Source organism: Vombatus ursinus, unplaced genomic scaffold (genome assembly GCF_900497805.2).
Source record: "Vombatus ursinus unplaced genomic scaffold, bare-nosed wombat genome assembly UNPS02014773.1, whole genome shotgun sequence".
NCBI lineage: Eukaryota > Metazoa > Chordata > Mammalia > Diprotodontia > Vombatidae > Vombatus > Vombatus ursinus.
Genome location: NW_020954551.1, coordinates 41,666,837 through 41,694,731, shown reverse-complemented (window position 1 = coordinate 41,694,731; position 27,895 = coordinate 41,666,837). Strand labels below are relative to the sequence as shown.

The window sequence follows — 27,895 nt, the reverse complement described above, 5'->3', positions numbered from 1 at the left end:
AGCAGATGACCTCTGAAACCCCTTCCAGCCGTGGAGATTCAGAACCCTATGAAGTGCATCCCTGCCAGCTGAGTCTGAGTGCATGACCACTGCAGGATCCTTCCCCCGTAGAACGATCCGCCAGCCCCAGAGCTCCCAGCCCGCATCACCAATGGCTGACTGGGCATTTACACTGGATGCCTCATGAGCACTCCCCACTCGCCAGCCCAAGGCAGGACTCATTCTTCCCCCCCCAAACCTCCTCTTCCAAACTTCCCTGTTCCTGTTGAGGGCACCACTCTGCTTCTAGTCACCCACACCACAACGTCAGCGTCATCCCCACATCCCACACGTCTAATCAGCTGCCAAACCTTAGGGTTTCCACCTTGGATCTCCCCACTCACGCAGCTGCCAGCCTGGTTCAGTCCCTCCAGGTCTCATTTCTCCACTTAAAAATTCATCCTCCACAGAGCAACTAAAGTGATTTAACAGGTCTCACCATATCACCACCCAACACACACACCAAACACAACTTACCCATCCTCAATAAACTTCAATGGCTCCCCATTGCCTCAAGGATCAACTATAAACCCTACAGGCACTTTGAGCTCATCATAAACCGGTCCCATCTTACTTTTCCAGCCTAATTACACATTCTTCTTCATGCAAGGTAGTCCAGCCAAACAGGACTTTTTGCTCTCCCTCCTGTCCCTAACCCTTCATTGAGGCTGTCCCTCATGCCCAGGACACACTTCCTCATCTCTGCCTTGATTTCTCCAGCTGCCAGAACCATGCCCTCTTCTGTATGTGTTTATCATATGTCCGTCACATACATGCATGCCGTCTCCCCCGCTAGGATGTAAACTCCTTAATGGCAAAGACTGTCTCACTTTTGTTTTGAAGACCCAGCACCTAGCACTGTGCCTGGATACACAGAGATCACTTCGTAATTGCTTCTTTAGATGATCAACTGGGTCGTTCTAGCAGGCCTTAGTCTTTTTGGTGACAGCTTGAGGTCACGTAGCTCCTGGGCCTTCACTTATCAATACCTGAAAGGAAGCTCAGGGTAGGATTTCTGGGCTTTTCATGGCCAACCCCACGGCCCATCACGGTACTGGGTTCCAGTCCTGACTCAGTCAGGAACATATCATACATTGGACAAATAACTGAGCCCTCAATTTCCTCCTTCCACCTCAATCATCCTGTCATGGGTCTAGCCTGATCCTGACCTGCCAGACCATCAGGCCTACAGGAAAGTGCACTCTACTTCTGGTTAGCTCCACTGGGCAGTTTTTCTTTACACAAAGCCAAAAATCTGTTTCTTTACATTAACTCTGAGAAGCTGACAAGCCAAATGAAGGTGTGAGAGAAAAGATTATGAAGCATACCTTCAACTTTGGCAGAGAGACAGGGGACTGCTGGGACAGAATACTGCATACATTGTTAGATGCAGTTACAATATTGATTGTTTTTCGGTTTTGTTTTGATTTCTTTGGAGGTTTTTTGGTTGCAAGGGAGGATTCAATCTGGTGCTGGGGTGGGGGTGGGGAGAGTTGAAAAGCATGTAATGAAACCACAAAAGGCATTAATTAAACATTTTTTAAAGCTTTCATTCAGGTGCCAGCTTCCCAAATCTACTCTGACCTCTAAAGATGGGGAATGCTTGTTTCCTGCTTTGTGACCGTGTCCCCAGGGCCTAGCACAGGGCCAGGCACATTCCTTTCTCTGACTTCATCTGTATCTTAAAGTCTTCACTATCCAATATCACATAATTAGATACCATCTTCTACTGTTCACTAATCAATGAGTGTGGGTGTCTCTCTTTCTCCACAATGCTGCAAGGCCCTTGTCAGGCAGGAAGTCTGTCTCAAGAGTCACCAAACACGGGAACCTCAGAATAGAGAATACTAGAATGCAGAGTGTTAGAGCTAGGAATAGAGGTCTAGGCCAGGGGCTCTTAACCTACAGCATATGTATTTTTTTTTTTAAACTCTGATAACAGTATTTCAATATAATTGGTTTCCTCTGTACTTTGGTTTATGCATTTAAAAATATCATTGTGAGAAAGGCTTCACTAGACACGGCCCAAGGGGTCCAGGACACACAAAAAGGTTAAAAACCCTTGTTCTAGTGAAATTCTTTTATGTTAGAGATGGGGAACCTGAGGCTTACAGAAGAGAAGTGGCGTGCCCAAGACCACACAGTGAGTTTCTCTTATCTCCCCATTAGCACAGGTTTGATAACACAATAGGTACTTAATGGACAGAGGTGGATGGAGTGATAACACTATGGCCTCAGAGCAGAGGTTAGAGGTGAAAGACACAGGAAAGAATGGTTCTGTTCGTTAAAACCTGCTCTGAATTGTAGAAACCGTGGCCTGGCCTCTCACACTCCCAGGCAGAGAATTACAGAACACATACCTCTCGTGCCCTATAGATTCCAATCCTTGACCTTTCAATATCCTTGCCTCCCTCTGGTCTTCCCCTGCAGTCTCTCCCCAAGAGGCCAACCAGTGACATTCCAGAAACCCCTCATTAAATGTACCCAAGTCCCCTGTTCTACAGCCAGCAGCATCCCAGAGGTAGGAATGACAGCTAACATTTTATATTGCGTTTTAAAGCTTACAAAGCACTTTACATGTTCTCTCATCTGGTCCTCACAAGAATCCCAGATGGCAGCTGATATAATTATGCCCATTTCACAGATGAGGAGACTAAAATTCAGAGAAGTTAAATGACTTCCTAACTCCACAGCCAACATTCTTTCCACCACATCATGTGGAAGACCTTTTCCTGGCCCTTCTACTAAACGGCTGTATGATTTGGGGCCAGTCACTTGGACTTGGTTTCCACATCTGTAAGATGAAAGACAAGATAATATCAAAGTTCCCATGATCTCCCCTCTCTCAGCTCCATAATCGTCCACGTTTTATTGACGTTTTTTTATCTCCCTGGGTACCAAAGTCAGCGTCCTGTGCCCAGCAGAAGCTTACTACACATTTACTGAATTCAATCCATCCATCACTTAATCAACAAGCATGTATTAAGGACGTACTTTGTATCTCCATCCCTGTCCAGGATGAAGGCTGCTGACTCTCATAGACCGTGCCAGAGAAATGTCTTCACCCTGAAAACTCCCTCCACCCCTGGGCTACTTCTCACACAGGAAGCATCCCCTACCCCTGGGGCCTCTCCTCCAGATTGGCCAGTTCCTCCCAGAGCCTCCAATTTTGGGCAGAGGTCCAGGCCAGCCCTGTCTTTAGCCCGCTCCTGGCTGCAATGCTGACTCATCCCCATAGGACTAGGGCTCCTGTGTCCCCTCATAGGCTCCTTTGACCCCACCCCCCTTTGCAGTTCTCATTTTTGGGATGTCTTCACCCATAAGCTGCCTGATGGCAAGGGTGGTCTTTCTTTCTGCTGGTCCCCAACCCTCAGCGGAGTACAGAGCCTAAACGATGGTTGACTGACTGGCAGGCATTGCTTTAGGCACTTGAGATACAAAGTGAATAAATGAATCATTCCTGCCTTCGGGAAGTCTTCTCTTCTCTCCCCAGCTCCTTTCCACTGAACTGAATCAAACCCCTTCTTTAATGCTTTTTCTCCTTCCAGCCTCATGAGAGTACATGGAGATGAGAAGGTGCTGAGGAGCTGATCTAATTGGGAGGAGTGAGAAGGCAACTTAGCACTTTCTCTTTTCTCTCTGTAAGCAGGTTGTGAAGGACTTTTAACACCTAAGGCCAAGTGTTCTGCAGATGGAGAAAGAGGCACTGAGCATGCCGAAGGAATGGGGGGGGGGGGCCACTCCACTTAGCCTTGGTAACGAGTGACTGGGGCTCAAACCAAGCTGTGACGGCAAACAGGTGACACTCATCTCATACTGAGTAATCCTTGCAGCCTTGTTCTAGGGTGGGTCTCCGTGTCTCGATGTAAGGAGAGCACAGATAAATAATGGATGTTGCTGCTTTAATGAAGGTGACATTGATTCACCTAATGATTAGAGGCAGCCAGGTGGTGCAACAGATAGTCAGGAAGACCCAAGTTCAAATCCAGCATCAGACATTTACTAGCTGTGTGATTCTGGGTAAGTCACACAACTTTCCTGTGTCTCGGTTTCCTCCTATGTAAAATAAAGGAACAGGACTAACTGATTTCAAAGGTTCCTTCCATAGTAAGTGCCCTGAGGGCTCTTCCATCTCTAAATCCTGTGACCTTATGACCTTGGTCCCTGTCCATCATACTTCTAATTCCCAGCCATGACAGTCTTAGGGAATGGCCTCAACAATGAGGGAGACCAGCTGTGTCTTCATCTCCAGGCTAACCTGAGGGTACACTGTCCCAAGGAGATATCTCCAGACAGAGACAGCACGCATGTCCCCTCCAGGCCCGGGGCATGGAGCCAAGTACTTCTAAGAGGCCTGATAAATCACTTCTGCTTGGCACTCACTTGGGGCCTGCCGGTTCCGGGCTTGCCCACCTTCCTTCTTGGAAGCAGTTCAAATCTACTTTGTCTTCATGATGAATGTAAGTCCTGGGAATTGGCTCTTCTCACTGCCTTAACTCCCCTCCCCCTTCCCTCTCTCAAGGGTCACTGGGAGGGTGAGGGTAGAGTTATAGGGATTACAGACTGGAAAGCCCGTAGTGCTAAGCGAGAAGGGGCCCAGATCCACAGCATCCATCCTCCCCCAGCTGAGGCCTTCAATACAAAGTTCAGGTGACATTCTATGCTTGAGCTCTCCCTCTGTCTGTCTCTTGCCTCTTTATCTTCCCCTCTCCTTCTCAGCCTAGTCATTAGTGTTCTATCCCTTTTGAAATTTTTTAAAAACATATTTTGATTTAACTACTGGGGGTGGGGGTGGGCATAGGCATAGGGATCAGGAAAGATCTTGGGTAGGAAGTAGCACCTGATGGAAATGAGTACTTATTCTTATATTTAATCTGTCTGGACATCTGCTAGGTGACACAGTAGATAAGTGCCTGACCTGGAGTCAGGAAGACTCATTTTCCTGAGTTCAAATCTGGTCCCAGACACTTACTAGCTGTGTGACCCTAGGCAAGTCACTTAACTCTGTTAGCCTCAGTTTCCTCATTGTAAAATAAGCAGGAGAAGGAAAGGGCCAACTATTCTAGTATCTTTGCCAAGAAAACCCCAGATGGGGTCATGAAAAATCAGACACAAGTGAAATGACTCAACAATTTATCTATGTACTTCTCTTCTTGGCTAGAAGGTAAAGTTCTTGAGAGTAGGGATTGTTTCATTTAATGTACTTGCACGCCCAGGCTGTGTTATATTAGGTGCTTATAAATGTTTGCTGATGGATCTCTGATTGTATTTATCTATGGATATACTGTATCTTCGCAGGAGAACATGAATTCTCTGAGAGAACAGACCATTCCTGTGGCTTGGTCCTTGTATCCCTTGGACCTGACAGTGGGCACTTAATTGGATCTTTGCAGAGTGAACTGAGTCAGAGCCGGCTTTGATTCCCGCTCCCATCACTCCTAGGATCCTACATCCTGGGCTCAAGGTTGGAAACGGCCTGAGAGACCAGTAAGTCAGAGAGGGCAACCACCCAAGGTCAGACAGCTAATAAGCAGCAGTGGGGGTGGTGGGAGGTTTGAACCTGGGTCTCCTGATGCCAAATCTGCTGGTCTTCCCATCTAGCTGTGTGCTCTTAATCAAGGTACCACCCCTGTCCAGGCTGCCGTTTTCTCATCTGTACCACACAGACATCGTACTAAATAATCTCTAAGGTCCCTTTGGGCTCCGCCATCTTGGGATTCTGTAAAGAGAATGTCTGATTCCATCATGTCAGAGATAGAGAAACAGATGGGGATGATTGCCTGAAGTCTCACAAGTAGTAAATAGCAGACCTGGAATTCAAACCCAGATCTACCCATTCCAATTTTCCATATGCCACAAGTTGGGGAAAGGACCCAACCCATCTGGGAAAAAGAAAGTGGAGGTAAATTATGGTACAGGACTAGAGTGAATTAATATGTTTGCACCACGAGAAACAACAAATTGGAAGAATTCAGAGAAACGTAGGAAGACTTGTTTAGCACATAGTAGGCACTTATTGATTAACTGATTGACTCATACAGACCCAAGGAAACAGAACCAGGAGAACACTTTACCTGATGACCATAAAAGTATAGCAGAAAACAACATTGAAAAGCCACAGATCATTGCAGTGATGAGTAAGAGACTTCAGAGGGAGGGTAGACTGAAGCACGCCTCCTGCCTCTTGGCAGAAAGGTGGTAGACTACAGGCACAGAATGGGGCCTAGGTTACCAGACAAAGGCATTATCAGTTGTAAGAGGAGGGTCTACCATGAGAAGACTCAGTGGTAACAGGGAGGGGAGACACTCAGATGTCACAGTAATATAAAACTAAGAGAGTATTCCTGAATGGAGAAGAATTTTTAAAAGAAGAGAGGTGAACATACATGTAGGACAGGCAGGCATGCCTCTCTCAGCACTGGTCATGGTCCTGAGGCTCTCTGAGCATATGGGCCTCCTTTCACAATGAGAACGCCCCTCTGGGAAAACCCATGAGCCGCCCCTACCCTCCATCTCCCTCCCAGACTACCAGAAGAATAAGGCTTTTGGGAACTTACCTTGAGAAACTTGTACAGTAGAAATGTGAACCAGTTTGTTAGCATTTTCTCTGCTACCGACTCTGTCCTAGAACAAAGAGATAGAAAATGATGGGCACAGGGAAAAAAAAAACCCAATACCTAAAGAGGGGGAATTGTCCATTTGTGATCTTGCTGGGCTCTTCCCTGCCCCCACAGTCCCTGACCTCTCCCCTCTTCCTCCTGATTTAAAAGTCAAGCCTTGGAAAGCAGGGGAGTGGAAAGGAAAGGAGGGAGAGAAAGGGGGAGAGCAGGAGGAGGCCAGCCTCCCGGGGGTTGCCATGACAAAACTCTAAAGATAGCCCTGTGACTTGCCAATCATGGCTGGCTCTCACCCTGGCAGAAACCCATTAGCTGGGGACCTCAGTTATCTGTAGGGCCCAGCTGTAAGAAGCTGTAAGCTAGAGGGGACAGGAAGAAGAGGCTGCTGGAGCCAGGGCTTGGAGAAGCCCTGAACTCACTGCATTCCCCATCTCCTATAACTGCGATGTACAGGAGGATGGAGAAATGGCTGATCCTGGCATTCAAAGCCCTCCAGGATAATAGCTCTACCCCAAGAGACCAGCTTTCTCTCCTCCTGCTCCTTCTCCACAATCAGCCTCTGATATGGCTAAATCAGGGGTGGAGAACCTACAGCCTCCAGGCCACACATGGCCCTTTAGGTGTGGCCTTTCGACTGAGTCCAACTTTTACAGAACAAATCCTTTTTTTATTATTATTATGTTCTGTGAAGTTTGGAGTCAGTCAAAGGGCCACACTAGAGGGCCACATGTGACCTCGAGTCTGCAGGTTCCCCACTCCTGGGCTAAATTGTGAAGCTGCCGGGGTTAGACTTGATTCAGGAAGACATGTCCTAGCTGAGAGGCCAGTCAAGCCATTTAATATCTCCAAGCCTCAGTTTCCAGCTGTATGAAATGGGAATGATAACAGAACCCACTCCTTCAGCTTGTTACAAGGGTCAATGAGATAAAAGGCATCAAGTGCTTTGCAAACCTTAAAAAGCACTATATGACATGAGCTGTTATTATAATAAGGTGGCTAGGTGGCTGCCTAGCAGCATTTAGCCCGTAGTTAAGAAGATCTCAGTTCAAATCCTGCTTCCAATAGAGTTCCGAGCAAGTCATGCAGCCTCTGTCTGCCTCAGCTTCCTCATCTGTAAAATGGGGATAATAGCACTTACCTCCCAAGAGTGTTATAGAGACCAAAGTTCTTAGTAAACCTTACTATACAAATGTTAGCTATTACTATCATTCCTATTAACAACCTCGCTGAGCCTCAGTTTCTTCAAAGATTAAAACAGCACCTCCCTCACAGGGCTATTGTGAACTGAGTGGCATGATGTAAGTAGAGTGATCGCAAATCTTATTCATAATACACATATTGGCTATTATTGTGGTATCTTTAATCAGGGTTTGCGGAATGAATAAATGACTGATTATTATCTCCCACTGAGCATGCTTTGAGTTTTCCTGCCTCCATGACTTTATTCAGGCCAGTTCTGCTGTCCAGAATGCCTTCTCCTGGCCTCTCTCCTGTTCCAAATCCAACTCATTTCTCAAGGCCTCCCTCATCCAGGAAGAGACAGATCATTCCAGTCCACCATGATCTTTGTTCTTGAACTTACAGGGTCAAAAGACTTCATTTTACTGAGTCCCAGAGTCATTCAGTGCCCTACCCCTCTATCTGCTCATGGCTATTCTAGAACACTGCATCGGTTTACCCAGGCTAATCCCCCCCCCCCCCCACCCACCCAAGATCTCCAACCTAGGTCACCCCATTAAGGATCAGCTCAGGAAGGGACTCAGAAAGCCAGCGATCAAATTCTATAAACAATGTGAAATTTCACTAGCTTGTGAGAGATGCCTCATTTGCTTTATTCCCCACTCCTTAACACTCCCCGAGAGGTGACGTGCCTTGTGGAGACTCATATAGTACAACTGTGGCAGAGGCTGGATTCGAACTCGTATTCTTTGATGACACGTCTAATTCATCCCACCCTAGACACCTTCCCTCCGCTCCAGGCACGAAACGTGAAGGCAGATGACATGAGGACGAATGGAGCAGACCTAAGTCACCCAGCAGAGGGTTAAGGAACTCATTGGACTGACCGGGCTGCAAATATAAATAGGCCGAGAACGGTTTGGACGGATTCACTGCTGACAACTCCCCAACAGGTTATTATATTGGGGACAGAGTAAATCACAGACTGCCGGAATTGGAGAACCACAGGGCCGTCCAATCGTGGAGCTGGAAGGCCTCAGGGACCTGGGAGTCCACAGCAAGGGCACGTCCCTGGCCAGCGGCTGGGGGTCAGAGAAGACAGTCTTCTGTCTTCAGTGACCTGACCACAGCCAGAACCCCGGGCTGGCAGGAGCACAGGATTGCCGTGGGAGGCCTCATGTGCAGTCTCGGGTCTACCACTAGCTCAGGCAGCCACAGGGATAGCTCTTTCTGGCCCCGTGGATGACCTGTTCGGAATCTGGAAGGATTCTGCCCTCGCAGAGCTGGGAGACAAGGCATGCTAAGGGCCCCAAGGGCATAGCACAGCCTTAGTGTTTACTCCTGGGTGGATGGAAAGGAAAAAAACCCAGACGGCTTGTCATGTTCTGCTTCCAGAAGGCGGAATGCCCCAGGGAGACACCCTGGACTCTGCACTGAGGGATGGGGTCACCTAATCCAACACCTTCATTTCACAGAGGAGGAAACAGGCCCTAAGAAGGGGCGGAACTCACCCAGGGTCAAACACTGAGTCAGTGTCCAGAGCTGGGGCTGGAACCCAGGAGGCAGGGAGGCAGACCAGAAAGTGTACAGGCTCCAAAGTCAAAGGACCTGGGTTCAAATCCCACCTTGTTTGTTTACTACCAGTGTGACCACAGGCAAGTCATTTAACCTTCTGGGTCTAGGTTTCCTCTTCTGTAAAATTAGGGAGATCCCAGGCCACCTAATTCTCCCCTCAATGACCTTTCTTCTACACGGATTTCTGAACTTGAAGCCATGTCTTGAAGGACGTCAAGAGCTCCTAAGTGAGCAGACTTCCCAGCCCCTCCTGCTTTGCAGCAGAAGGCAAGGGATCCGCACTCTTGCCCCAACTTCATCCCCAAAGCTCATTGGACATCTGAAGATGCTTAAGACCCACAGAGGGAGCTCCCAGCAAGTGACGGAGGGGCAGGGCCAGACTACAGCCTCCTGCCGCTGCAGGACATCCAACTAAAACCGGAATTAATGGCGTTGGACCTGGAGTCAGAGGGCCTGGGTTCGAATCATGCCTCTGCTACTTCTTATGTGTGGGGCCTTGAGCAAATCACTTAACTTCTTTCAGGCCTCGGTCTCCTCCTTCACAAAACTGGTACTGAATGGCCTCTAAGATCCCTTCAAGGCCTAAATCTATGACCCGCTGAGGCCTCAGTCTCCTCATCTCTAAAATGAGGGGGCAAGGTCTCGGCCAGGTCTAAACTGATCACGTCCTATGACTGTGCAAACCCTAAGACCGAAGGTGTTGGAGCTAAGCAAAGGTGAGTTAACCCTTTGAAGGAGGCAGCAGAGACCATGATAACATTAAGGAATACCCCAGAACTCGAGCTCTGCCTCCTCCTGGTGGGAAAATGATGAAGATAATAACAATAACAATAATAAGAAGGATAGCTAGCATTTACAGAGTGCTTTAAACTTTGCAAAGTGCTTTACAAATATTATTGTATTTGATCCTCACAACAACCTTAGGAAGTATCCCCATTTTACATATAAGAAAACTGAGGAAAACAGGATTAAGTGACTTTCCCAAGGTCACACAGTTAGTAAACGTCTGAGGCCACATTTGAACTCAGGTCTTCCTGACTCCAAGTCCAGCACTCTATCCACTGGGCTGGTCCATAGCAGAGAGCGCTGAATTTGGAGTCTAGAGTCCTGGGTTCAGATCCTACCTCAGTCATGCACTTTGGACATGGTCACTCAAGCCCTTTGGGCCTCGGCTCCCTCCCCCCACAACAGAGGGGGCTGAACGAGGCAGTGTCTATGGTCTCCTCCAGCTGTTACACGCCACGGTCTGACCTGCTCTGTGTCTTTGAGGTTCACTGTGGCCCCCAGTCACCCGTACTCACCTCCGCAGAAGCAGCTTGGGATGGTTCTTACTCTCCAGATTCTTCTCGATGAGGTCTGAGAGGAGCTGCTTCAGGACACCCGTGGCGTACTCCATCTCCCCTTGCAGCGCCGTCATGATGAGGGACGCCACATTGCCGCGGTCCCTCATGGAGAAGCTGCGCTGGGCCTCCAGCGTGCGGATGAAGGTCAGCAGGAAGTGTTTCTTGTTCAGGAGCTGTCCAAACAGGGTGAGCGACTTCTCCACATTGGCCTGCACCTGGGGAGGAGAGGACGGGTGCAGTCAGGCTCTTCTCCATCACGACTCCTCTGGGGCAAGGAGACAAGACGGCGAGGGACTCATATAGCACCCTCCAAATAGGGAATGTCCTGCTGCTCTGAGCTATCTCATCCACAGGGTTATCCTGATCTCAGCCCATGGGAGTCAGCAATGAGTGATGGAAATAGCCCAAGGCAGGAGTCATACCTGGGTTCAAATCTTGGCTTTACGACTTACTACCTATACAACCATCTCTAAGTCACTTCCCCTCTATAGACCTCAGTTTCCTCCCCTGTAAAATAAACAGGTTGGAATCGATGCCCTATAAAACCTATGATACTGTGAACAGATTTCAGGAGATGCAGCTACCAGAACACATCTCATGCCCCTGGGCCTCTACCAAGAGACCTCAGGGTCAGTGACCAGGCAGTCACCACAAATTCCCTATCTGGGAACTTGTCAGGGTGGGAAATTTTATTTTCTCTTTTTTAAAAAATGTTTTAATTAACATTTTTTTGGTTTTGCATCACCCACATTTCCCAACGCATCTCTCTTATCCCGTTCTGGACAGCCAGTCATAAAAAAGAAGGGGAAAAAATTCAGTAAAACTAAGACATTTTAAAAGTCTGACATCATGTTCAGTGCTCTACACCCACAGTCCTCTGAGGGGTGGGGAGAGTATAACCGCTTCACTGGGTGGGAGACCCTCTGGCTGCTGACTTTGGCACTGCCAGGCCCAGACCTGGTTCAAATGTTCGTCACCTCACCCATTTATTCATTCAACAGATATTTACTGAGGCCCTACTATAAAAATAATAATTTGGGTGGCTTTTTTGTGGGGGAGGGGGAGCAAAGCCTGTGATGTAATGAGTGAAAAGAACTCCCAGGTGAGAACACTCCCTCTACCAATGCAGGTTGGCATCTCCTGCACCTGGGACATTGGGAGGTAAAGGCCCCACCCTGCCTCATTCAGCCAGCATGAATGAGATGCAGGATTTGGACAAAGGTTATCCTAACTCCAAAGCTCTCTCAGCTAGCTCTCTATGGGCTATGACATACTGCTTTGTAATAACAATAAAAAGCTGACATTTATCAAGTGTGAGCAGGGCTGCACATCCATTATCCCACTGGATCTGGCACTATCCCTATGCACTAGACACTGCTGGTATTACTGCCTCCATTTAACAGGTGAGGAAACTGAGGCTCAGTATCTATCACTGGGAGATGGAAAGATTAATGAGGCGTGATCCCAGCCCTTAGGAAGCCTAGAGGCAAACAGGAGAGAAAAGACCCAAAAGAAGGAGATAAATAAAACGCCAGGTAGGACATGAAAAGGGCCATAAAACCAAGTGAGAAGAGAGTTTATAGTTGGGGGAAGAGAAGTCATTTGTGACTTGGGGAGGAATCTACCAGGCTTTCACCAAAAACAAGCCGAGTCTTGGGAGAATGGAGAGGATCTGAACAAATGAAAGGGGGCCCCGGGAGGGATGGGGGTGTTCCAGGTGAAGGGGGAGGGCAGAAGGAACAAAGGCGCTAAAGGGAGGGTGGTACCAGTCAGGTCATACCAACAACGTGCCAAAGGAGAAGGGAGCAGGGCCATCGCCCGGTCTTACAGGGCATGAAGAAAGTGCCTCATTGAATTCTGACAGTGACTCCAGGTGAAGCTGGCCTGGCAGAACAGCCCGGTCAAGGGCCCCTCCTATTCCCCTCTCACCCCCTCCCCATGGGAGACAAACCATCCGCCAGTGACGGATGAGCCCGAGTGCCAAGGCTGTCCCAAATTTTCATTCTGAGCCAAAACAGCGTTGTCCGGGCCTCTCCGATCAGATGTCACGATGCTATCAGGGCTCAATCCTCCGCTACTGAAACAGCCATGGTGGCGATAAGCTCCGAAATTGGTCCTGTCCTACACGGGTGATCTTATCAGAGACTGCAGAGCAGAAATGGAGCAGGAGGATGAGATGGGAGGCGGGGGGGAGAAGGAAATGTCATGCAGACTTTCTCTATCTCACCCAGCTTCACTGGCTTCAACAGGGACCCAGGGCCCCGGTAAAGTGGGGACAAGGTTAATTTCCTGGCTCCTCAGGATTGGGGGAGGGCGTGGGGAGGAAGGGACGCTCACAGACATAGGGGGCCTCGAAGCCTGCTTCAGTTCAGACCTGAGGTCCTTGTCTGGGACACTGACAAGCACGAATCAAAACAACCCAACATTCTGTGAACGTGTAGCACCCAGCAAAGAAGCGGGACTAGAAGGTGGTGCCCCTGAAGTGATATCAGAATTAGGGCAGGAGGTAAGACTTAAGTTTTAATGCCCTGGTCTGGCATTCAAGGCTCTGAACCACCAGGCCCTTGCCTTCCTCTCTCAGCTAGTCACTCACAACTCTCCACATTAGTGGACGTATCTCCTAACTATTAAGCCAGACTGGTCTTTCCTCAACCTGCCTTATTCATTTCTGCTTCTGTTTGTGTACTTCCTAGAATCCCCTTCCCCACTTTCTCCAATTCTCCTCCTTCTGAGGCTGGATTATGTTTTCCCTCCTCTAGGAAGTGCGCTCCAGCCGCCACGGAGCTCTCCCTCACTGCAGATTACTCGCCTGGCACTGAGCCAGACTCCTTTGTGGTGTTACTTCACCTTGATACATCGGCACATCCTAACTTCTCAGTGAGACTGGAAATGCTCTGGGGGCAGTGGCTAGAGCTGACCCTTCTCTGAATGTCTGGCATGTAGACGTGAAAAATTACAATGACTAGCATTTATAAAGCACCTACTATGCACCTGGCACTGCACAATGCGCTTTACAAGTATTATCTCATCCGATTCTCACAAAATCCATGTGAGGTAAGTGCTGGTATTATTATCCTCACTTTACAGTTGAGGAAACTGAGGCAAACGATAGGTAAGTGACTTGTTGCTCAAGGTCACACAACTAGTAAGTATCTGCGGCTGGATTTGAATTCAGGCCCAGAGCTCTAATTTGCCACCAGAATACATGTTTGCCAGTGATGATGACAACATCTTATGAAGACAAAAAAGAATGGTTTAATGGAAAACTTGCTGATCTAATTAAGAGGAAGCTTAGACATAGTACAGAATCATAAAAAAAGAGCCCTGGGCTTGGAGTTGAAGGGATCAAACCTAAAAATCATGGTTCTGATGCCTCCTAGTTTTGAGACCCTGAAAAAATAACTAAAATTCCCTGTGAGCCTCAGCAATGAGGCATAACAATTTCTACATCACAGAAGCGCTATGAGAAGTAATGTGCAAACCTTAAGGCTCTGAGTTGCTATTGTCATTATTCCTGGCAAGAATAATGATCATGGGAAGAAAGAGGAAGGAGGAAGTTCCTTTAAATTTAAATTTGGAGGGGAACAAATACTCAGATGAGAATGTCAAAACTGTGTAGTATAGGAAGGAGAGCTAAGATACACCTGGATTCTCAGGGTTCAGAAAGAGCGCCCCCAGATGGAAAAATGGGACCAGAACTTAGAAGGCGAAACTTCACAAGGATAAATGTACAATCCTGAATTGGGTTTGAAAAAAAAAATGAACCGCATAAGCATCAGGGAAATGAGGCGTGTTCATTCAAAAAAAAATACCCGGGAGCACTATTTGACCACAGGTTCAATGGTGGGATGGAGCCGCTTATAAAATACGAATTCCAACCTGGATCACAGTCGCAGAATTTTATAGACCGGAACGAGATGGACGGCAGTATTTTCTGCAATGGTCTGAACATGCCTGGAGCACTGTGAGCCGGGTGCCCAGTTGGGAAAGATTCTGATAAGCCAGGGTACACTCAGAGGAAGTCAATCAGGACAGGGGGGAGACACCCAGGGAGAGCAAATGAGGAGCCCGTTAGAAGGTTGGAGGCCTTGAAGACTTGGGGGAACACAGGGGACAGGCCTGCAAAGAGGTGAAGGGCTGTCAGGCAGAAGAGCAATGATAACAGGTACTGTGGGTAGTAGAATTAGTCTCAATGGGAATTTCTAGGGAGGCAGATTTCAGATCAATCGAGGGAGTTCACTGCTGGGGCTGTCCCAAAATGGAATGGGGAGTCCTCATTAGGTAGGCAGTGAGCTGGGTGACCAATAGACAGAAATGGGGCCTTGCACTCATGACCTACAGAGCTGTTCCCAAATCCTGTGTCCGTATGGCCCTGCCTACCAATGACCACGCGGGGGGTCATTGTGCAAAGGCCTGGTCTAACAGGGAAACTCTTCTTTGGGCTGATTTGACTTTCCCACCAATTAAGACTCTGCTGGGAGAGCACCTCAGGGGAGGAAGACATATTTGGGGAAGCTCAAGGGTGCTGGGATGAGCTGCCGGACGTGAGCCTTCTGCCCCATTGTATTCCGTTTGGAGCATTTGGGAGAGAGAAAGCACTGAATCCTGGATGCTCCTGAATTGTGGAAAGAAACATGAGATATACCCTCCCCAAATTTACATATATATTTATGTATTATGTATATATGTATATTCATAGTAGCAACTTTTGTAATAGAAAAAATGGAAAGAAAGCGAGAGTTCATCAGCTGGCAGACAGCCTGACAAACTGTGGTATTTGAGTGTAATGGAATATTATTACTCTGGAAGGAACAGAGAATAAAAAGAATTTTAGAGAAACTCAGGGAGAATGGGATCAAGAGAAAATTCTATACGATAACTACGATGATAAGAAGGAAAACAACAATGAAAGGCTTCAGAATTTTGGCCAATGCAGTGATCTCCCACTCCCACCCCCGGGACCCCGAAGCGGGCGTTCCAGGTGGTAGACTACAGGCACAGAATGAGGCATACATGGTCAGAAATGGCCAATGAGTTGATTTGTTTTGCTTAACTGTTCTTTGATGTAGAGGGTTTCATAACAAGGGAGCAAACAGGAAAAAAACAAACATAGGATCATATGGACTGGAAAATATGTTCAGGTTCAACCTCATTATTTTACAATCTATTTATTTTTAATCAAAGTCCCCTATTGGACTCTTAATTCTGGAGAAACCTGTCTTAAAACCCCTAGAGTGTTCCCCCCCTTCCCTTGCCCCTCTCAAAACACAAGACAATTAGACTTGCTTATAGAAGGATCCCCATTCACATTCACCTCCTATTCCATTCCAGAGCCATTCAAAGGGGTTCTATTGGGACCTCCCTGGCATCTTGTTACTACTCTTCAGGGGTGAAGAGACCCTCTTGAAGAAGGTAATGTTGAGGGCATCTACTGCCTAGCTGTCCAATGCTTTCTGCCAAAAGACTGATGACTGGGAAGATGCCCTCCATTCTCCCACCCCTCGGTGGGGCACCTACCTCCATCTCCTTCAGCACCGGGTGGTCTTCGATGCCCGGGAAGAGGACCCTCATGGCATAGGTGCGATAGTCCAAGAAGGGGATGCCAGCTCCGTCCAGGTCATTGGTCAGCTCATGGATGTCTGTTTGCAGTTCTGCAAAGGCTGGACAGCAAAGGAGAGAAGGAAGAAAGTGAAGGACCAATGGAAGTGGAGAAGGCCATACCATTGGCTTCTCCTCCACTGGAGGACCCCGCAGGCCCAGTAACAGCTTGAGGCCGTGCAGATTCAAGCCACCACTCAGAGAGCAGGGTTTGGATGTGAGCTGAGGAGCATGACCTAAAGGCTCCATTAGCCCCAAATGTCTCCCCCACTGACCAGTCACAGTGCCTAACTTTCCACCATTAAATATCTATTCGTTTGGGGAATTTTAGAGATCACTGTTAAAATGAAGATGTTGACTGGGAGGGAGAGTACATTAAGCTCTAATCAGATGCTAATTAACACAGCCTGAATTAGCTTCTTAGATTAGCTCTTGTCACCAAGCAGAGCCCTGACAGGCTATGCATGGGATGGGAAAGTTTAGACTGGTGGGAGGGAGAGGGAAGATCCTGAATCATTGCCCTGATCTGAGATGCCAGTGACCAGGTCACTAAATGGAAACTGAGTCCTTCCCTAGGCGGTCAAGGCCTCAGTCTCCCCATAAGTGGCCTAGAAAGAGAACCTCTTGCCCATTTCCTATCTTCTAATGGTCAGGAAAAATGATGGGTCTGCTCACTGTTACCTATAGAAAACATGTGTGTTCCTGCTTCCTCTCAAACCATCATTCAGCACCACCCAATGCCTCCCTTAGCATCTCTATTAAACTAATCTCTACCTGTCCTTCAAGGACCAGCTTAAATCTTGACTCCTCAATGAGGTCTCCTCTGACCTACCTATGGCAGCCATCCTTTATCCCTCCTGGTTATAGTACTTAACAAATGTCACCCCATTATGCCTGCATCCCGTCTCCCTAACTAGACTGTGAGTCCCCGGAAGGGCTTGGGAGTGGATTGAGGGAAGAAAAAAAAGATACTACAGAAAACAAAAGAAGAAAGGAAATATATCATGGATTAGGACTAAAACCCCGGGGAGGAAAATTAAAGTGCCCTCACAAAACTCAGTTTCCTTCTCTATAAAATGGTTTTCGACCAGTAAAATGTTCTGAGCTCCCTTCTAAAGCCCCTTGGGCTTTAACGTTTGACATTCTAGAGTTCCTTCCAGTTTTGATACTCTAGGTTTGGAGGTTCCATGTTCTAAGGCCTGGCTACAGCATTCTATATTCTAAGTCCCCTTAGAGCTCGAACATTCTATGTTTTAACACTTAACCATTCTCAGGTCCCTTCAGGGTCAAAAAATGTCAATTTTATAGTACCATGAAATTGGAGTTTAGATGATCTTGGTAGCAAGGAAGGGGAAAAGGTTGAGGAGCATAAGAGCAGTGCTGGGGAGGGAGCTGTTGGGTTAGGGCTGATGGTGAGAGCAGACGGCAGCCGCTCTGTGTGTGTGTGTGTATGTGTGTGTGTGTGTTTGTATGTGGCTCTCTAGTCTATGCATTCATAAAACAAAGGTCCCATGCTCCCCTCTTCGGCCACTCGCTAAAGGGCATTTAAAGGAAGAATATGAGAAGGGGAGGGGTCAGGAAGGGAAGCAAAGTCTAGTTTGGAGCAATGGTTTCCCCATCACCCAGGATGTCTAGGTCTTGAGAGCCTAGAGGCACCAGAAGGTGAGGGCCCTAAAACTGATCTCAGGCACAACCAAAGAAACCTCTCAGACTTGACTCATCTACAAAGCACCTCTGGATTTCTGGAAGCATTTGCACAACTGGGGTGGGGTAGATAAAGCGGGAAATCATTGTCCCTATCTGACAGATGGGGACATGAAAACGCAGACGGGGCAATTGGCGGGATTGGCTCATCTGAATTACGATCCTCTCTTCTCCCTCACTAGTCCAGGCCTGGCAGAAATGGAGAAAAGTCCATTCATTCCCTATCTCTGACAGAAAGAAAGAATATCCTGAGATTGGGGCTTTCACAAAAGGGAGAAAAGTTCAGGGAGGGAATCTTCGGGGGCTGTGGGGGAGGACCTCACAGCATTGTCTGAAATCAAATTAAGGAACTTCAAAGAGAGCGTGAGTCCATGCCAAGCAGGCTAGTCTCAGCCGCCTGAGGCAGGGACCAAGCCAGCAGCGGAGAAGATGCTCTATCTTATCTGGGTCCGGTGGAAGAGGAAAGAGAAAGGCGTTTGCCGAGATGGCAGCTTTTAATTAAAAGCTGTTTCCTTTTATCTCTCTGGCAGCCCCGCACTGTTGTCTCCCCCGCCCCATGCCAAATGCTTTTATTATCATGTGTCCAGGGCCTGGGTCCCTCCCCAGCTAGGCTGCCTGGCAGGGTCATGGGCCCAGGCAGTTGCTCGTGGAGATAATGGGCAATTAGGCCCTGACAGTGGGACATGGAGAGATGTTTGGGCTCAATTCCCAGCAGGCAGCAGCCGCATAATAAGCTGCCACCCCCTTACACACACACACACACACACACACACACACTTTCCTCTATTTCCCAACTTGGAACCACTTTCAGTCTCTTCATGAAAACTTATCCCTTCCCCAAAATTCCCAACAAGGGGGCCAGGCCAGGGAACATGGGGATTTCTATTTGTCCTGCCCGAGGTGCCTGTTACTACTCTGGGAATCATCTTCCTCAGACTTAGGCACCTTCAGGGGTTACCTGGTGTCTAGAGGGCCAAGTTCAAACCACTCAGTCTAATAATCAAGGACCCTCATGATTGACTCCAAACTTCCCTAAGCATTGCTGCTCCAGACAAACTTTCCCCTGCCACCAGGTGGGTATGAGCTGGAAAAGACCATGGAGGTTACTGGGAGCAACCCCCTCGGTTATAAAATGTGGCTCACTGTTTGGCATACAGCAAGTGCCTAATACATGCTTTCTGTTGACTGGCTGACTGAGGAGGAAAGAGAGACCCAGAGGTTAGGAGACTTGTCCAAGGCCACACAGAATTTAAGCAGCAGAGGCAGGCCTGCTGAATCCCAAATCCCAGGTCTCTGAACTGCCTCTCCTCCCAGTCTCCTAAGAAAGCCAATCCCATTTCCATCTTAGAAAGTCTGTTCACATTCCTTAGTATAGACTTCCCTCACCCTCCCTGACTTCTGTCCAAATTGCAAACATTCCTCAGGGCTGACTTCAAGCCCCACCTCATCGGACTCCTAAGTCAGCACCACAGCACTGTCAAATGGGCCCCAAAGGAGAAATAACCCCAGCCCACGATGACCTCTCCTTTCTCTGACCTTCCATAGCTATATGGGAGATGTGTGCATGTGCGTGCGTGTGTGTGTGTGTGTGTGTGTGTTTAGAGACATATACATGGGGTGGGGAGGTGAACACACACACACACACACACACACACACACACACACCCCTCCCCCCCCAATCTACCATCTGACTATAATAATGGCAAAAATCAATAAAGCCTTTTCAGGTTTGTAAAGCACTTTACCTATATTATCTCAACAACCCTGCGAGGTAGGCACTATCATTATCCTCATTTTGAAATTGAGTGAAGAAGGCTGAGAGGGAGGGACGGAGGAACAAGTATTTCTTAAGCACCTACTATGTGTCAGGCACTGTGCTAAGCATTTTGCAAATGTTAGCTCATTTGATCCTCACAACACCCCTGGAAGACAGGTCCCATTATCGATCCCCATTTATTATCCCTAGTTGAGGAAAATGAGGCAGGCAGATGTTAAGTGACCTGACCAGGGCCACAGAGCTACAAAGGGGCAGAGGGAAGATTTGAACTTAAGTCTTCCTGACTCCAAATTCAGTGCGCTATCCCGGGCACCACCCAGATAACTATGTACAGACTTGTGCCCCGTGCCTTAGTGGAAAGAGTCCTGGGTGTATCATGGGAAACACTGTGCTCAGATCCAGGCTACTTACTAACTGGGTGACCAACCCAAGACAAGCCACCAGACCTCTGAAGGCCTCAGTTTCCCCATCTATGAAAGAAAATACATTATTTTAAGCTAGGGATACTGTCACTCCTCATCTCAGAAGCCTGTGGTGGGGAAAGCACTTTAGAAATCCCAAAGTGCTACAGAAATGGGAATGGTCATCACTCTCGTTACTAATATTGTTATTGTTACCGTGTTCTTCTCTATCTTCTCTAAAAGTCACTATCTTTCTATTATTCTCTAATATGTAACAGTCCACAGTGGATAAAATATCTTGTTTCTTGTAGCTGAATCCAAGCAGGACTAGATAAGCAAAGTGCCAGCTTCCAGGGACCACAGCAGACAGGACCACAGGGATGTACTGACCCTCCTCTTGTTCCCATGTGGTTCTTTCCTATCATCACCCTCGTGATCACTGTTAGTATCATCACCATCATGACTCTTAGGCTTCCCTTCCAGAACCATGGAAGGCTTCCTGGAGGAGGTAACATTTCATATGCTGCTTCATGTGAGCTGAGCAGGGGAGATACTCTGGGCTTAGGCCAAGGTTCTAAGACAGACCAGAGGGGGCCTAGAACAGATTTACTCGAGTAAAGCAGTGGATATAGGTTGGGGAGTTGAAGAATCTCAGGTTCACAGAGTTAGGAGGAACCAGAGGTCATTCAATCTAACACCCCCATTTTATAGAAGAGGAAACTGGGACCCAAAGATGTTTAAAGGCTTCCCCAGGGTCAAAAATGTGCTAAGTAACAAAGATGGGATTTGAACCCAGACCCTGCGACTCCAACCCTAATCATCTTTCCATCGTGCCAGGAGACAAGGGATGATTTTGCCATTTTCTGATTCTCTGGAGCGGTCCTTTCTCTGTGCTCTGAGGGCACCCCCGTGTCTCCTCCAAACCCCCGACAAACTGAGAGCTGGGACACAGCAGGTGAGGAACGAGGTGGGGAAGAACAGGAACCACGCCAAGTGGCCCCCTCCTCCAGGAAGCCCCCCAGTCTGACATCTCCCCACATCATGAGAACACTGAAGAACAAGAAAGTCCCTAGAAGGGTATAAAGGTAGGTAGTCCAAGGATGCCTTGGGCCAAGGGCTACACCAAATGGCTGGATTCTCCTCCTCTTCCTCCCTGGATTACCCGCCTCGAGTCAATTCATTTTGGACATGATACACTCTTCATTTTCATGGAATGCATGGAGACCTAGAAGGACCCTGAAGATGACCTCAACCAACCCCTTCATTTTACAGAACAGGAAACTGAGGCATAGGAAAAGGAAGTGACTTGCCCAAGGTCACAGAGCTAAACAATAAAAGAACTGGGACTAGGGTAGGTTCCCGAGTCTTCTCCTGTCATAGGATCTTTCTTGAAGGAAAAGAGAAGGGCGTTGGGTTCTTTACTATGGCCTGCCACTGTCCTGCCCAGCAAGCCCACAACCTTACCCTCAGCTAGAGCCTCATGATGCTGACCTGGACTAAAGGTGCTGGGTGGTGCAGTGGTTAGAGGGCTAGCTTCAGAGCCAGGAAGACCTGAATTCGGATCCTGCCCTCACACACTTATTAGCTTCTCAGGCTCAGTTTACTCATCTATAAAATGGGGATAATAATGACACCCCGCTCATAGTGTATGAATTATGAAGATCACAGGCAGGATATATGTAAAGTGCTTTGTCCGCATTAAATTGTTTTGTAGATACTAGCTATGTCCATCCTCATCACTTGTCTGCATCTTACGACAGCATCATCTCCTGCCCTGCTCAGTGTTACCCGCCTCTGGCTGCTGTGTCCAGGCCCCGCGGCTGGAGGGAGATGACCCACCAGACGACCAAGCCCTCTCCCTTCTCTCAGTCGGGCAGAAACCTCTTTCTTCAGGAAGCTTTCCATGCCCCTGACAAAGAGGCAGCAAGTTTCCTCCCACCAGATCAGGAAATCCAGCCCCCTCTATTCACATTGATTCTTGGCCTCGGAGCCAACATCCTTAACTGGTTGCTTGTATAATCATACTAATAAAAATGATGAAAATGATGATGGTGGCAGTGATGACGATGCCATCTCTTAGCACTTCAAAGCCTGCAAAGAACTTTAAATGCATCACCACTTTTTACCCTCATGAAAACCTTAGGAGGTACGTTCGTTCTGGAACTCACCACACCGCCCTAGACTGCAGTGCTAATGCATTCTTTAATCCGTAAAGTCAATGAAATTCAATGCCGGCTTAGCTGTCACTGTATCTGGCTATGTCACTGTTATCAGCCTTGGTTTTAAGCATCAATGAGGCAGGGGACATGTCGGCTGATTCCTGCTGAGCAGCATTTAGAATGAGAGAAAGCCTGACATGGTGGAAAGAGCGGTGGCTGACCATCAATTAGGGAATGGCTGAACTAACTAGGGTACATGGGCATAAAGGAATATTCCTGTGCAGGAAGACACGGCAATGGGAGGAATGATCTGAGAAACGGAGGAAAAGCTGGATGAACTGATGCTGAGTGAAATAAGCCAAAAGAGAAGAACAAAATACACTAGGACTTTAATTATATGTCAATAGAGAGATGCAGGGGTAGATGGGAAGAGAGAGAGGAGGGAGGGAGGGAGAGAGGAAGAGAAGGAAAGAAGGGAGAGAAAAAGAAAGAGAAGGAGAGGGAGAGAAAGAGAGAGACAGAGAGAGGAGGGAGGAAGAGAAGGAAAGAAGGAAGGGAGAGAGGGAGGGATAGAAAGAGAAATATATACATATATATAGAGAGAGAGAGAGAGGAAGAAGGGAGGAAGAGAAAGAAGGGAGAGAAAAAGAAAGAGGAGAGGGAGAGAAAGAGAGAGAGAGACAGAGACAGAGAGAGGAGGGAGGGAGGAAGAGAAGGAAAGAAAGGAGAAAAAGAAAGAGAGGGAGAGGGGGTGAAAGAGAGAGAGAGGAGGGAAGAAGAGAAAGAAGGGAGAGAGGGAGGAAGAAAAAGAAGGGAGAGAAAGAGAATATATATACATAGTGAGAGAGAGAGACAGGAGGGAGGGAGGAAGAGAAGGAAAGGAAGGGAGAGAGGGAGGGAGAAAAAGAACAAAGGGAGAGAAAGAGAAGGAGAGGGAGAGAAATAGAGAGAGAAGGAGGAAGAGAAGGAAAGGACAGAAAGAGAGAGAGAGAAAGAAAGGAAGGAAGAGGGAGGTAGGGAAAGAGGGAGAGAGGAAGGGGAAAGAGAGAGAGAAAGAGATTCTTAACCTGGGTCCATGACTTTGTTTTCCTAATATTTTGACAACTGTATTTCAATATAATTGCTTACTGCTGTCATCCTCTGTATTTTATTTTACACATTAAAAACATGATTCTTAGAAAGGCTCCATGGGCTACGCCAGGCTGCCAAAGGGGCCACACAAAAGGTTCAGATGATATTGTTGAACAGAACACCCAAAGGAAGCCAAACTCTGAAGAATCATCACAAGCCAATGTTGGAGACAGACAACAGATGAAACTCCCTCCTCTGGGTAAGCGGAGGAGGGTCATGGGGTCAGAATGCTGTGTACACTGTTAGAAGTGGCCAGTCTACCAGGCCTTTTTGGTTAACTGATTTTCTTTGTTAGGTGTGAGTGCTGGAGGAGGGGACACCTAACAGGATCAAGGAGAAACCGAGAACAAAAGTCATCAATTAAAAAACCCTTTTTAAAGAGTGAAAAGGTTTGGCTTTGAGTCCTTATGACTTATGACACTTTCTAGCTATGACCCTGAACAAACTATTTCACCTTCTGAGAATAAAACTGTTTACACACTACCTACACGAAGGATTATTGAGTGGAAAGAGCTGTGTGAATAGCAAAGCACCATTTAAATGTGAGCAGCGGCAGCTAGACAGTACACAGAGGGCCTGGTCTGGACTCAGGAAGACCCCAGTTCAAATCCAGCATGTGCCTGGGCAAATTATTCACCTCTGTCTGCCTCACTTTCCCTATCTGTGAAATGGAAGTAACAATAGCACCTACTTCCCAAGATTGTTGCAAAGACCAGATGAGCTAACACATGTAAAGTGCCTTTGCAAACCTCAAAGTGGTAACACTGGGTGTCCCAAAAATCTTTTGGTTAATAAACTGCTCCAATGTTTTTGGGACACCCTATATGAAGGCTATGGTGAGGATGATAATGTAGTTCAAAGCCATCAAAGGTTAATAAACTGCTCTAAGGTTTCTGGGACACATAGAGGCTACGGGTGATGATGATGTCCCAGCTCCTGGCCAGGCAGGCAAGAGATTCGTTTCCCTTACCTTCCTTGCACTCGAGGGCCACTCGGGACTCCAGGTTGTCCATCTGGAGCTGCAGGCGTTTGAGGGTGCGGTCAGCATCCCGGGACTTGCGCTTGTAAGCAATGAGGACGACGATGATGACCAGTAGCAGCAAACCCCCACCGCCCCCGATGCCAATGATGGCCGGCAGAGTCAGGAGGCTGTCCGAGTATACCTGCAGCGTCCCCGGTGAGAACTCAAAGCCGCCTGCCTTGATCTGGAGGGGAAAGGATCGGATGAAAGGCAGGGAAGGTGAGCTGTGGGGGCGGATCGGGATGTGGGTGTGAAACAACACCCACAGAGGGAGTCTAGGAAGAGCAGAAGGGAAGGGGCAGCAGATTTTGAGAGGAAAACTCTTCTCCAGTCACCAGGGAGGAATTCCAGGGATAGAGAGCCTGATCCTTCCTCTCTGACACCGGAATGCCCAGAACCAGGCCATGCCTATGACAACACTGGCCCTGGGCATGCCGGGATTCAACTAGTTAAATGATGGTGTTGACGATGGCTCTCCCTGGAAAGTAGGCAGATGTTCTAGACCAAGAACAGATCTCTTGGACAACTGGGGCTCTCTGTGTCCTTGAGTGGGTTCCCTAGAACCCCAGAATGACAATGTCAGGGCCGAAAGGGACCATATAGGGGCAGCTAGGTAGTGCAGTGGATAGAGCTCCAGCCTTGGAGTCAGGAGGACCTGAGTTCAAATCCGGTCTCAGACACTTGACACTTACTAGCTATGTGATCCCGGGCAAGTCACTTAACCCCGACTGCCTCACCAAAAAGAAAAAAGAAAAAAAAAGGAAAAAAGGGGGGGGACGGACCATGAAGATAATTTAATCTGGATGTGGGAACTTGTTTTAAAAAAATATTTTGGAACTTTTTCAATAGACCTGGTTTCCCTTGTATTCTTATCATTTCATGTTTTGCAATTAAAATGTGATTCCGATTCTGAGAAGGGTCCCACAGACTTTAGTAAATTGCCTAAGGGGCCCATGTAAAAAAAAAAGGTTAAGAACCCCAAAGTAAAGGTAAGCTACTTGAGGGCAGGGATGATTTTGAATTTTGCCTTTCTATATTCAGGGCCTAGCACACAGTAGGCATTTAATAAAAGTTTATTGGATTTAATTGGATCTAGTCTATCCCTCTTATCACACAGAGGATGGAACCAAAGCCCTGAGAGGAAAGCAAATATCTTCAATGTCTCAAGGACAAATCGAGGAAGACCTTGACTTGCAAGAGCCAGGTCTCCAGCACTCCAGTAGAGTGCCCGTCCCACTGCCCCATGATGCATTTATCCTATAACTGTCCTATAATCCTATAAACCACTCCTCACTGAGTCATCAGCTCTTTCCCCTGAGGTACCCCCGGGCTCCCTGAAGCCATGGAGAAGGGAAATATCGAGGCAATGGGAATGGCCAAAGAAAGATGCTTAAACTCAAAAGGGGATAACGCAAGCATGAGAGCCCTGTCCTACAGCATCACAGGAAACAATTCTCTTTGTAACGCTAGGCCTCTGAGAGACCACTCAGTCATTATGCTCCACTACATCTGAATTCCTGGGCTGTCCTCTTGCTTCCAGTGCTTGCAGCCCCTAAGCAGCATGGGCTGAGGAAGGAAGGGCATGTTAGGATGGGCACAGAATAGCACTATCCAGGAGGGAGGGGCCTGACTTGTGAGTCAAGAGGCCTGGCTTTAAATTCCAGGTCCACCATGACGAGTCAGTCATTCTTCGCCATGGAACGTGGTTCAGTCACTTCTTAGGCCCAGGACAGGCACAGGATCATAGGATTAGAAATGGAAAGGACCTGAACAGTTATCTAGTCTAACCTCTTCATTTTCCAGACAAGGAAACTGAGGCCCTGAGAAGTGTTCTTTAACAGACCCAAAATCACAGTCAGTGGCAGATAGGATTTGAACCCAGATTCTCTGACTCCAAATCCAGTGTTCCCTCCATTGTACCATGATGACTCTTTATGTTCCCTGCTTAGCTATGGGGCACACAGTAGGTGCTTAATAAATGAATGTTGGAATGCACAAATGGATGAACGTCCACGAAGCAGTATTTCTGCAATGCATAAGGGAGGGTCCAGGAGTGGTGGGCAGCTCCCTGTGACCAGGGCCCCTTGGCAGGCACACGTACCGTGACTTTGTGCTGACCAGTGAGGTTGGGTGATTCACACAGCAGCTGGGTCTCAGACACAGTCAGCACACAAGGTGTGGACCCAATGAGCACAGTGTAGTTGAGCCTGGAGTTCCCTGATGCAGGAGGGAGGAGGTTCCGGCCCTGGAAGAAGAGGGAGGTTGTTAAATCCCCTGAGACCACAGCCCCCTGCTCCATCACTCGTCCCCCTACACATCCCTTCTCCTTTCCGATTCCATCAATATCTGCCTGGCCCTGCCTAGCACCTGCTCCCTTATTCCCATTAGCCTTACAAGCACAAAATGGCAGACTTAAGAAATTTCAGGGGTAGAAACCTACCTTGAGGATGAGGGGGGAGCTGGGCTTGAGTTCCAGGATGCCAGAGGGGCTGAGGGGCTCAAAGACGGGATCAGGATAGTAGAGGAAGTTGGTGCTGTTGATAATGAGCAGGGATCGCACGTTGTCCATCACAAAGCCCAATTCATCTGGCCGGTCACCCAATTCAGGGGGACTCCGGGTGGGGTTGTCAATAGACGGGGCCTGGCACACCATGGTGGTGTCGTTGTACACCATACAAGTCTGGAGACCCAGAGAAAAGAAGAAGATGGTTTTGGAAGGTCAAGGCAGGCATCTGAACCTAAGGAAGATTTAGGGGAAGCTGTCCTCCTCTTTGGCTTTGGGGCTTGAAGGGCATGGGGGAAGAGCTGGGGAACCAATGCTCTGCCCCCTGCTTCATCTCAGATTTCCCTTGTAGGAAACATGGGACAAATGCAGAAATGTGCCGCTCTGCCACAGAAACACTAATACTGGAGACTGTCAACACGTTGGCCCGGCTCTGTGGCTAGATGACAGATCACTGCTCTTCCTTGGAATTCCTCGAATGCTGGCTGCAGGACTATAAATTCCTGCCCATCTCTGCAGACCATCTTGTACTGATCTCTGTCTTCCTGGCTGGTCTCCCCAGCTAGACCATAAGCCCCTACCCAAGGTAGGATCTGCGTCTCTTCTTCCTCCCTTCGTTTCGCCCTCCCCCTCCTCCCTGGTCCATGCTCCCCAGCACGAGGCTGGGGACACACAAGACCCCCATGGAGAGACTCAAGAAAGGCTTCCCGAAAAAAAAAAATTAAAAAAAAAAAAAAAAGGCTTCCTGATCCGTCCCATGGGGCCTCTCTGGGAGGGGGTGGGCAAAGGGGAGAGACACAGGAGGTGACTATGGGGATGTAAGAAACAGAAAATATTAATAAAAATTT

General features: G+C 48.0%; 1 protein-coding gene across 2 annotated transcripts in view; it reads right to left on the bottom strand.

Annotated features, from left to right (window-relative positions):
• PLXNA1 (plexin A1) overlaps positions 1–27,895 on the bottom strand; it is a 308,227-nt gene that overhangs the window by 53,754 nt on the left and 226,578 nt on the right. For both annotated transcript variants that reach the window (XM_027863712.1, XM_027863713.1), the window contains exons 18-23: positions 26,985–27,224; positions 26,646–26,789; positions 24,494–24,728; positions 16,271–16,413; positions 10,712–10,968; positions 6,597–6,663 (exon numbers count right to left, since the gene is read on the bottom strand). In XM_027863712.1, the coding sequence (XP_027719513.1) occupies positions 6,597–6,663; positions 10,712–10,968; positions 16,271–16,413; positions 24,494–24,728; positions 26,646–26,789; positions 26,985–27,224 (1,086 nt within the window). The remainder of the gene's footprint in view (positions 1–6,596; positions 6,664–10,711; positions 10,969–16,270; positions 16,414–24,493; positions 24,729–26,645; positions 26,790–26,984; positions 27,225–27,895) is intronic.